Source organism: Poecile atricapillus, chromosome 2 (assembly GCF_030490865.1).
Source record: "Poecile atricapillus isolate bPoeAtr1 chromosome 2, bPoeAtr1.hap1, whole genome shotgun sequence".
NCBI classification, from domain to species: Eukaryota; Metazoa; Chordata; class Aves; order Passeriformes; family Paridae; genus Poecile; species Poecile atricapillus.
The window spans coordinates 19,118,045-19,130,642 of record NC_081250.1 but is presented as its reverse complement, the minus strand read 5'-3'; the positions used below and the strand labels follow the sequence as shown (position 1 = coordinate 19,130,642).

Below are 12,598 nucleotides of genomic sequence, written 5' to 3'. Positions count from 1 at the left end.
CACTTGTCTCTGATCTTCCTGGTTCTGAATCTAAATATATTATAAAATCTGCCTCTTCAACCTTGTTTTTGCCTCAGCTGAACACACAGCATGATACACACAAGAAACAGAGCAGATTAAGATACCTTAGTCTGGACTATATCCATGGTTTCACACCATTGCTTTCTGAAGCTACATAAAGCTGTTTCATCCTGTACAGAACCCTTCCCTGCATATTTGTACAGGATTTAAATGAATAAAAGCTTTTTAAATAGACTAAAGCACAGACTAAGTAATCTTGTTCCACCTACCTTATTTAGCTGTGAGGTTCTGATCCAGTTTTAAATTCCCTATGATAGTGATCAGGGATAAAGCATGTTGCAACAATATGTGAAAAATCTCTTGTTATTTAACTCCCCCAAAAAGTGATTCAATTAACTTTAAAATATATGGTCACTAGACCAGCAGTATTTAGAGAAGGAAAAACTGGGGAGGGCACAGGAGTGTGTGAGTTTCATGGATCAACTTGTAGGAGAAACTAATTTGATTGTGACCAGTGCCCATGCCCTTGTTTTGAATCATTGTGTACTAGTTCAGATTGCAGTTCTGGCCTTCTTGTAGGAGGCTGAGTAAATCCTATTTATATTCCTGATCTCTGAGAAAGTGCTGGGAAAAAGGAGGTTTAAAATAAGAAAACATACATCTGTGGAATGGCAGAAAGCCCTCAAATTAGAGGACCCAATGTGTCCTGGCTTAGCCATCATACCATAAGCTGAAATAGAAAGAATACCAACAAAAACATTAGCAGGAACAAGTCAAATCAGCATTGTCCAAAAGCAGCTGCATCTGTGTTGACTTTATACCACCTGGAAAATAAACCAAGTTGCAAAGTTATAATTTTAACAACCTCAAAAAGCATTGGCACTGCACTGATGGCTAATATTTTCAAAGGAGTGACAAGTTGAGAAAGATCTCACAGGAGCCTCTGCTAGGTGCTTGCTCCAACATCAAGATTTTCACTGTTGCCATTGTAGCACGTGTCTTCCATCTCATAACAATGACAGCTGTGCATCAGAGCATCATGGCCAGTGGTATTTGAACAGGGAGTATGTTATTTGTGCAATATGTTTCTTGAGGGCAGAATAAAGAGCCTTGGAATGAAGGACATTTTGCAGACGTTACTTAGGACAGCAGTGACAAAATCATAGGAAGAGAAAGTTACTTGAAGTACTCCAATGTTTTTGGTCTTTTTCCCATTTCACAAAGGTAACTGCTACAGGGAATGCAACACTGAACACAGAGCAGAACAAAACTGTTTTAGTGGGGTTTAGAGGCTGAAAGAAAATGCAATGGAATAAAGTTAATATTTTGGTAACTTTAAGATTTGAAAGCATAACTGCAAAAAGGCCTTACAACACTTTTGAATCTATTCTTCCATTGAAGATTAATTTCTCTAACAGCATGCTGGTCATGCTGTGAGGGGCAGAGCTTTCCCACTCTAATTATTTTAATGAATATAGAAAAAGGGGATATGGTGGTTAGAAATGTAAGCACGCTGAATGTCAGTTCAAATGCCTAGCTCCACCTTGCATGTGGTTTGCTAAAACTTTCTGGTTTAACTTTCTTTATTTTATTTCTTTTTAACTTTCTTGATTTCCATATTGATCAAGAAACTGTTAAAGCTGAACAGCTAACTAGTTAACTATGAATAATTGTCATCCAATTCTTGTATTTTTTTTTAACTGCTGGAGTAGAAAGGAAAATCACAGTCTCTTGAATAGCTGGGTCACTCAAATAAACACATAAACTCGTTTCTCAGTTGAACCACTTGCCAGCAAGACCTCATCTGCCACTTATCCCATTTAACTTGAGATATCCACACTGTATAATAGCTGCAGTCATCAAGGGCTGTATAAACAGTCCCTTAGAGCATAATTCATCTAACACATTTTAGATGCATGTTTCCTAATGTCAGTACAAGCTACAAAATTGGAGGATGTCAATGTCATCTTGAGTCAGAGGAGCTATAAGTCAGGAAAAGTGTTTATTTTATAATGACATACATATTTATAGAAAGGCTGGGGTTTGGTTCAGATGGTCACATCTCAGAGAGATCCCATCTGATGAATACAGAACAAGCAGTGCTAGGAACTGAAAGGTTGTGGTGAGCAGGATAGTGCCCATCCAACACAGCTTCCACAGTGAGCAACAGACTGCACTGACATGATGTGAGCCCTTCAATCTCAACACTGGCAGAGAGAAAATGACTTCTGAATCAAGAGTTCTACTCAAAATCAGGGATAACATAATAAGGATGCCAATCCTCTAAAGAAGAAAGAAGACCTGATTTAGGTATTGATGAGACAGCAAAAAAATGTAATCTCTCTCTTTTCTGAAATCAGCAGCTTACTTCACAAGCAGCCACAGGTACCCACAAGAAAGGAAAGCCAGAGAAAACACAGTCAAGAAGACTCTTCAAGAGAACTGTTCATTGCTGAGCCAACAGAAATGTAACACTGCTTGGGTGTTACACGGGAAGGTCTTGACAGAAGAACAGGTAGTGAGCCACACAAGTTCCAAATCTGAATGCAGAATCTAGGGAGGCCAGAAAGTGATCTGAAGGCCTGCCTAGAGGGGCCCCAAGCCCATCAGGTTCAATGACAGAGATGTCAGAGCTTGACTGAAGGAAGAGGAGGCAAGAGGCAAAGAAGGACAGTGCAGCCAGTATACAACTGCTGGGGAAGGAAAAATTTAATGGGTAGATAACAGTAGCATTTTTTCAATCCCTTTAAATATACTTCTCAGTGCCTTGAGAAACCTCTTAAAATATCTCGTTTGGGTCCTGGAAAAGCTGCTGTATAATATAAGCAACACAGGCTGTAAGCGTGTCAGGAGAAGAAAGCCGGAGGAGCAGGAAAAACACAGAAAAATTATGGCTTGAATCTAAGAACAATCACAAAAGCTGACAGTTGTTTGTGAAAACATTGAAAATTGATATTTTTGCTTCAAGCAATATTTTAAGATTCAGATGTTAATTCCTGCAGACCTCTGTTTTTCTTGTGGTGAAAGCTACAAGCCAGTAGCCCTCTACAAGAGAACGGGCCTCTCTATATGTAGATTTTATCAGCAGACAAGTGAGAAAGAAATCAAAGCTAAAATATATAAAATCAAGGACTTCTTAGATCTTTTTAGGATGTAGTGCCTAAATATAATCTCCAGTTTCTGCTGTCATTGTTAAGCACAATGCCCACACATAGCACTTCATGCAGTATTGAATTTGTGGAGCAGGTGAGCTCTGTGGTACATCATCTCATTCTGGTAGTAAACACAGTTCAGACTTAGGAGCTTGCTGTAGTGCCATGGGGCTTATTCTTCTGACTGCACACAAAGAATTTCCTTACTGCTGGGCACAAAAATATGTAGTTTAAACCTACTGACATTTTGTTCCCTCTGTACTGAGGTCCCGTTTTCTCAAAGGATAAATTCGTCTTTATGAATACCATATACCAGTGGGTGGCCTGCTCTTGGGATTCCAACTAATTGCTCCAAAACTGCAGAAGGCATCTGCATACTACCCCACAGTACTTCTGACACTACAACACAGACACACGCACAGGCAGGCCAAGCATATCCACACAGCACTGCTCAGCTTGCAGGTTAGCTGTGCAGATGGTGCCCCCAGTCATACAGCTGACTTGTACTAACCTCTGCAGCAAAATCTGAGTGAGAAATCTATGACTTCACTTCAGCCATGCCTTCCACCCATTTCATGCTGCTTCTTTCCTTATGCCAATATTACTGTTTTCAAGGTTGTGCAATAAACAGAATTGCCAAAAGAAGATGATAAAAGAAATCATTTGGAAGAATAAAACAACTTGGCTCATTTGGTGGTATCACTTTAATGTGTCCCACAAGTACCTTCATGGAAAGATGAGAGAGGTAGTCAAAGCAAAACAGAATTGGAAACATGGTTGGGTTTGGTGGTGTAAGTGGGAGAAGAGAGAGAAAGAAGTGCTCATGCACTGGTCAGCAATTCCCTCAGCACCGAGAGCTCTGTGGTGCATGAGCTTACTCTTGCTAATTAACACACCAGAGAAAATCCAGAACCCAGTTCTGAGACAGAGCATAAGGGCATGCTATAAACATTGATAGCTTGAAACTCTCGAGTTCTTCAATGCACAGCAGAGGGTTTCCACAAGAATTTCATGTGCCAGTAGAGATACTTTTGATAATTATATTTTATGGAGCCACTAAGACAGGAAAGCACTTCAGTTCCTCTAGCAAATTATGGAGGGATTTTCAAATAAAACACATTCCAAGTGCTTAAGGTCCATTTTGGCAGCTCTTAAATATTTATCTTATTGAAAACTGCTGTTTAAAATGTATAAAGACTGTATATTTCTATACTGACAGCATTTCAATATATAAAAGCACTACAGAACACGGAATCAAAATTCTGTAACCAATCAAACTTCATATGAAATGGTAACACATTTCTTAAGGAGAAATTAGTATGATAGCAACTGCATGTCACTTACCTAGGAGGAACTAATCAGATCCATTTGTAGCTGCCATTTGTCCTCATACATTGCTCTTCTTCAAACCAACACTTGACAAGAACATAAAAATTCTAATGCAGTCCACTGTACTTTACACTGAATACTCAAATAAATAAAACATGTCCCTAAGCATAATAATCTTCTTCAACTACAGGCAGAGCAGTTCCAAAATACTTCTTCATTTTATTTTACCTTAAACTTTCTTACATGTTTTAAAAATAATTTACTTGTGCAAATGAATAAAGATGACATTTGTACATATAATTGTCTTAAAGAAGCCAGCAATGCAATCTTCTTTATTAGTGTTGGACTGAGAGCACACCTAACCAAATTCCCATTCAAAGACAAGCAAACCAGTATCAATTAAAACAGTGGACGTCCTTCACTTACTATATTTGCTTATTTAAATAAACCAAGGGTCATGGAATGTAACTTGATGTTCTGTTGAAGGGTTACAAATGCAGACTGAAAAAGGCAAATTAACCTTTTAAGGAGAGGCCATGTCTGAAATAAAACAGTGTTTTAGAAAACTATTTTCTGAGATCAAGCTTGACAAATAGTGCTAAATATTCTACTTAAGTTTGAAAACTCAAAGCTTCCTTAGTTAAAGCAATATCCATCTTTGAGAGCTTATACTAATGGGTATGGTAGTTTTACAGAGTGTTGTTTATGAATATAATACATACATAGTGCTGGGTTTAATATTTTATTTGAATGAAGTTTAATGTTATGCAAAATAAATTGTTATGTTACATCCACTGTGACATCAACTAAAATGTGAACTAGGTTGCATAGGTTAGTACTTTGGGCAGCATGATGTTGCTCTAGTCCACCAAAGCTTAAATATTCACAGTGTAGAGGAAGAAACAGGAATTAAAGCATTTCTACTAAAATATATTTTAATAGCTGGTGTTAACTTTCTGCATAACAAAAGCCAAATTAAGATGATACATCATATGAACCAAGAGTAAGTTTATCTGTCCTTTGAAAAACAATTGTTACCTTCATAACTGTATACCCCCAAATACAGTACAGTTTTGCAAAATAACTAAAACTTTACACACTTTAAAGCAAACATAAGCCAAACTGCACAGCGGTTCATTTTTGCTTTTTATATCACACTGCAAAAACCAACAGCTGAGAGATTTTCCACATCATGCTAATCAATGTCGATACAGTCATTGCTGTCTTCCAATGGTCTAGCAATTTCTAATAGTAATATTAAATACACAATTGAAATGCTACAGTATAGCTTATTTTCCCCCCTAAAATAATAATAATTAAACAAATGTCAACAACAACTGGATTACAACTTAAGTACAATATGCAAATTCTATTTATCAGACACAAGAAGCATATGAAATTCCTTTGAATATACTGTTGTAGTGCAGGCAGTTTAGGAAATAGAGCTTTCAGGTTTTCTTTCCAAAGGAGAGATGGGGTTCCTATGGCATAAAGCTGGAGAAAATCACTAAAGCATTGCAAAATGGTTTCATCTTCTACAGCTCAATAGTACTTTGCATTTGCCAGCACATCAGTTTGGAGGACTTCTTTCAACAGCATCTTCTGTCTGTTTCAGTATATTATTTAAACATTTACTAACTAAAGCATATTCTATATTTTAAATGGAGTATTAATCAACCTAATAAAAAATCTATGATTTTATACCCTGTACCACCTTCTGCCAAGGACCTCTGTATTTGTCATTTCTTTTTCATTGTACAAGATGACACGCAGTCACTGTACAATAAAAACTAGAATTATTACCTTTACCAAGTATTGGAGACCTTCCACATCCCCAGGTAACACTCGGCAGGGACACATTTGTCAAAAACATAATCCATGGGAGGTGATTCTCCATCAAATCCCAATCTGCTGAAGTAGTTTATTGTATGTCAAATGTAATCAAGAAAACCCTGTTTCATCAAGACTAAATGCTAATGTTCCATAATGAAAAATTACAACTGCAGTACCTGTACGTAGCTTTGTTTAAAAAAATGAAGATTAGCCAGGCAAGAAAGAGTAATGAAAAGCAAGGCACCCATTTGTTCTTGTATGTTTGCATGAATATGCTCTATGTTGTTTTCTACATTTATACTCGTGTTAGCAAGAATTACAGCATTCTTTACAGAATTCTTTATTTCTAAAATGGGAACACGTGGACTTCCAACCTGAACTTTGGAACAGCTTGAGAAATTCAAGTCCTTAAAAGCCCTTTCCTTTCCCCAGAAAAATGTTGACTACAGGAAGAAAGAACAGTGAGGGGAGCATGCTGTGCTAAAAATGAGTATAAACTTTAAAGATGACAAGACAGCATTGAACTTTTTTTCGCCCCTATATCACACTGCACGTAACAGTCTCCCAACATATGCTTTAAAAAACGTGTGCTGGCACAATTTAGTTCATGACTTACTCTCCCTGCCTTACAAATTTTAGTTCTTATTAAAAAAAAATTATAATTGCATTCTGATAATTTTGGGCCTTTGCATTGCTTAGAACAAAGCTTCAAAATCACACTGAAGTTTGTTTTATATCAAAAAGCAGGAACCATTCCATATAAATATGAATTTCCAAGCATACAGGACAAAAAAGTTGACTACAAGAATAAGTAACTTAAACCAGATCTTAATAATTCTGCTGACATACCATTCTCAAGAGAAATACAATTCACATACTGTTTGGTTTTCTTGACCTTTTAGTTTTTACAAATTGCTTTAGCTGCTTTGCCAGGCTAATGAATATTCAAAATTCATAAAGGAAATTTTATTTCTATTGTTCAGCATAGCATAGTTCTCTAATGTCACCAAATGCTCACTTTCTGATTAGCTTCTATTTGTAAAGTATTCAACACAGAAAGCTGTCTCCTCATTTAGGAAGAATTATTGTATATTTACAGGTGGAGACTTTCTGTTTTATAAGTCACTAAAAATTGCAACTTGATGCCATATAGACGTTCTCTATATTTCTTTTTTATTCTTATTTGGTTAGCAAACTGACATCTTGTTTTTATTGTTGTCAGCATTACACAGCTAATAGAGCAGCATAGCAGTGACAGCCAACTGTGCCTCAGGCATCATCTGAAAAATTTGCCAGCCAGCAGAAGATGAAATTCCTCTCCTCGCTGTTGATGGCCAGTGATGAAAACCAACACAGAAGCAAACTGCTTGTTCCAGAGCTTCTAGCTCAGCATACGACATCAGCCTTTAAAAAAGCCATTTAACCTGCTGATTTCATGTGAGTGTCACCAGAAATGCACAAGAGTCTGCTGCAAGAGCAGCTCCTTATGCAAAACTTGCAAGAGTTTTAAATCACAGCAGTCAACTATATAAATTGCATATTTACAGTCACAGAATTCTGCTTTCAAAACACATTTTTTGAAGTTAGATACTCCTGGACAGCTTTAGCCTGAAATTAGGCTGCTGACAAAAAAGCACAGGTAATTCCACAGTCATGGACATTTTTTTATTTATTCTTTTTTATGCAGTCATTCCATTCTGCTTGGCAGCTGGTATCATCCCTGTGTTAGCAAGACCCAAAATAAAGCTGTATAAGCTTTTCAATTCTTTGGGAATTGTATGCAAAAACTGTATGCAAAAATAGAACTTGCAGGTATTTGCATTGACAACTTTCAGCTGACATCATTGAAATGTCACATTCACAAATCCATACTGCCTTCCTTATTTATTTTTTAAACAGTTATTTCAGGGTTGCCTACTATGTGAGATGAGAAATATAAAATTGTCTAAAAGCTCCATATAAAATTCCACTTCAAAAATTTTAGAAATGAAAGAAAGCCAGTACAGGCTCAATATTCTGAGGGCTACTCCAAACTCAACTTCTTAGCACATGGCTGAACTCCACAAATTATTTGATCGGAAGAACGTTTTCTTCCTTACACATCTCTGCATCCACATGAATAATCTCTCACATGAATCTTTAACTCTTTTGTCCTTCCTTCCACAATTTCTCCCTGTGAGGGAATGCAGCACCCAGTCAAAGCAAAACCAAGTTGCCTGTGACCCAAGCCTGCTGACAAAATCCCTCTTACAGATCCATTGTGTCACCAGCTGTCAGATCCTCTGCCAGCCTCACATCTGAGACCTGGATCTCTCAATTCTGGCCCTAAGTTAACAGACACCAAATAGCACATGAGAAGGTTTGTCAGCAGAATATTTTTACTGTTTTCAACAGATGGCTAAACTGAAACATAATGGCATAGAGTATGTTGGATTTTGCTTAGTTAGCTTTCCCTTTGATGTCTGTTATGAGAAAGATTAAGTCACTGAAAGAAAACATAATTCTTAAAGAAAACATAATTCTTCTCCATATTTAATCATTTGGCAAGCGTACAACCCACCGTTGGATCACCAAGAATTTGGGAGCAAACTGAAGCCATTGATCTGAGATGAACTACAAGAACCAGAGTTCTCCTCCACTGCTGGACGGAGGCACAAGTGTTTCTGCAGCAGGGGGAGGCACACAGCTCATCAGCAAAGCAGCCATTAAGCGAGATAGCTGTGGTGAGAACGGGATGTGACTGCAGGCTCTGTGGGACTGCACAGCACCGGGGGTATTTATTTACAGCACTACAGGTAAAGGAGCTAACATGAAGTATTGGTTGTACGTTGCCCTAGTGGAAGTTTCTATTTAGATGCTAAGTACTATTACAAGGAAACAGAAGAGTTGACAGGTTTTATATTTTAGATAGTCTTTGCAAGGAATCTTCTGCAGAAAAGATACTGAAGAACCATGGATCCAGACCTGGATAAAACTGATGGATTAGGATGGAAGCAAAGCTAATAGATCACTTGGAAACAAGAAAAACATGGGTAATCCAAGAATAAATGTGGATATGCGAGAGTCAGGAAATTTTTGCTGTCAAAATAGACATATTTACTGTAAGGCTGCTGGGCAGTAGGGGATTTTATTTGTGTTTTTTTTACTGACATGTTACTTGTCTTTAATTCAAATGACTGAATTATCTACTCAACATATTAATTTTTATTAGGAAGCTAACTGCTTAAACATTTAACATTTCCCTAATAATTTGAAGATATGTTCAAACTCAATGTGTTAACCTCCTGTGATTTCAGAGTGCCATAAGAAGTGAACCAATTTTATGGTTATAATGTCTTTGAGGTGTAAGGAAAAGGCATTACCCTTTTAAAGTTAATTGACCAAAGTCTTTATAGGACTGGCAGAACCAGGCTTCCATACATGTTTTTCATTTTGAGAGAGCACTATTATAAGCAATGCTGTTTTCAAAGCTCTGAACTTGTTGTGGATTATTTATTTTTTCTTTAAAGGACTCTAAAATGGATTCTGAGTGAGAATGCAAACTGTTATAGCAGTGATAAAGTAATGATCATGAACTCTTAAAAGATTCTTCTGATTTTTTTCTAAAAGGTTAGATTTTAAGTAAATCATAACAAAGCTCAAAGGACTAGAGACAAAAATTAGTTAACAAACTCAATATAATTTGCTGGAAGCATTCCTGTTTTCCCAGTTCTCTGAACAGTACCATACATCCAGCCATCATCAATTGGTTGCACATTGATGATATAATCACCATCCCTGAAGGAAACTTCATCTTCATCTTGAGCGCTGTAGTCATACATAGCTCTGTATGTTCTCTGTTGAGGAAAAGAAAACAAGACTGTAACATCTCAAGCCTAGACTTGAGATTCCTTGGTTCCTTCTCTTGCACAAAGAAGAAGAAGAAAAGAGAAGGAAAAAAGAATAGAGGGAGCAAAGCAGTGAGAGAAATCAGAAGTTACTGTTGAAAAGGAACAGTATGTCCTTCTAAATCCTGTCAAATATACAGTGAATACAGGCCCTTGTTCTGATTAGCAAAATAATTATTCTGTTAATTCACATTGTCTTATGGCTTCAAACAAACAGATTTCAAGCCATTCACTGCATATTGACATATTCTAGCTGTTGTCTCATTAATTCACTAGTAACAGTTCATTACATCCAGCCAGGCTAGCTCCGCTTCTGCTCCCTATTAGCATGATTCACAAATAGCTTCTCCTGTGCCTTCACTACAAAAAGAAACACAGTCTTCATCCAGGCCATTAACTTTTTCATCTCACTGAATGTCCTTCATTCCATTAGGATTTTACCTGAATTAAGGATTATGAATGCATTATTACCTGAAGAAAGAACAAGATTTTAAGAAGTCTATAAAAATAATTTCAATGAATACATGTATTTTCAAATTCAGACAAAATTTAGTACATGAAGTCCCATCATTAGCTAAGAGAAATTTCTTTACAACCCTGCCCACTATAAGACAAGCTTTCAGTTTTTTTCTTTATTTTTCTAAACAAAGCATTTATTTTCACTCAACCAATAAAATGCCATTATTTACTGAAATTCAAAGTGGATTTTCAAACTCAGGAAGAACAGACTCCCCTTGTATCTTAACAGCAGAATAAAACTAGCTCATTTTAAAATTCCCAAGAGTGCTTTCTTTTCCTTACCCTGGCTCTTGACAGAAGTCAAAAGCAGTTCAAGCATCACTGATAATATCCAATTTCCCTTCTGGTAATTTTTGCTATGTTACCATATGTAGCAGAATTTTTCTAGTACAGTAATTTAAAAAGAAAAAAAGGTAGAAACAGTCAGTGTGTGAGTTCATGCCTAGTACTATTGTCTGAGCCTTTTAAAAGACAGCAAACTTCTCTGCTCAAGAAAACAGCTCTGGATTAGTTTTAGTTCATATCATACATATGCGGGCTTGAGTGTTTTTAGTGAAACTATTCTTTAAAAAGGTGGAGATTGCTCCATGTAGAGTGAGCAGGCCATTTGTCACATGTTGGAAATGTGGAATTTTTCAATCCAAACTCTATAGGGCAACTCATCATTACTGCTCCCATGCTAGAAATGGACTTTTAGTCTTGGCTCTACCTTTATCACTGGTAGAGCAAATTAAACAGGGCAGAGAAATCAGCTCCTGTTTAAACTGAGAGAAAATGGAAACCATTGGAGACCACGTTTCCTGGTGAGTCTACCCTGAACTGCACTTGAGTCGTGTGCTCTGTGACTGTTCTCTGCCATGCCTTGTCGTTTTGCTGACCTACAGGCTGTGAGCAGCTGTAGGAGAGGCTGTGAGCCACGAGGAGAGCAGCTTTCAACCAGAGGTTATGTGCTCTCCTCGTGGCTCCTTAATGTCTTCCAAGTGTGCATGGAACCCATGCACAATTTTTTTTTTTTTTATGCAATACATGACAGTAAATAATTGCTTGGGTTATATTATCACCAAAAATTCCATAAATATTCATAAAGTAGATAACTAGCAGTCAAAAGGCTCTCTGCCTTTCAGAATCTTATTTTTTCCAACTATTTCAACTGATCTCACTGCTGAGCCTTGAAACTAACTCCAAAAAAGCAGTGAAAAATATGCTATTACAACAAACTCAGCAGCAGTTAGACCTTTAAGCAATTTATTTCAAAAGAGGGTTGGTTCATTTAAGAAAAATGGTAGCAAGTCTATATCTAGTATAAGGCAGTAAATGGATTTTGCCTAGAGCCATGCCTATAGGTCTCCCTTAAATGGGAAGAGGCTGGTGAAGAGATTCAATGTTTTATTAAACTAACATGAAATTGGAAAAATAGAGAGGTTTTGCTCACTCAGAAGGATGCTCACTCTTCCTTAGAGCACCATGGCAAAGGGACATGCCGCTGCTGTCTCCTAAAGACAGCTTGACTTACATCACTGTGGTGCACAGTTGTGAAGACAAGCCTGCAATTTCAAACTTTAAAAGAATTTATTAGGGACCTAAATGCTGCTGAGAAACCTAAATTTATGGCCTTAACACCTAATTAGGTGCTAAATGGCTGTCAGGAGAAATCTCCATAATAATCCTGTTAGCATTTAATGCCTAATTATCACTGCAGAGTGTAGTCTGGGCTATATAATAGAGAATTACAATGCCTAAAGGACTCAAAGCAGGGATTTTTCAAATGGATTTCAGTGAATTATTCCTCTGTCAGTAGTGATTTTAGCGGGTACTAAGCTACACGAGGGTGTAAGTTTGGAGTTCTGTAAAAGAGTC

At 37.1% G+C, this 12,598-nt stretch overlaps 1 protein-coding gene across 4 annotated transcripts in view; it reads right to left on the bottom strand.

Annotated features, from left to right (window-relative positions):
- Nucleotides 1–4,802: 4,802 nt before the first annotated feature.
- NEBL (nebulette) overlaps nucleotides 4,803–12,598 on the bottom strand; it is a 248,962-nt gene continuing 241,166 nt past the window's right edge. For all 4 annotated transcript variants that reach the window (XM_058830976.1, XM_058830975.1, XM_058830974.1 and 1 more), the window contains one exon: nucleotides 4,803–10,171. In XM_058830976.1, coding sequence (XP_058686959.1) covers nucleotides 9,995–10,171 — 177 coding nt within the window. In that variant the 3' untranslated portion in view covers nucleotides 4,803–9,994. The remainder of the gene's footprint in view (nucleotides 10,172–12,598) is intronic.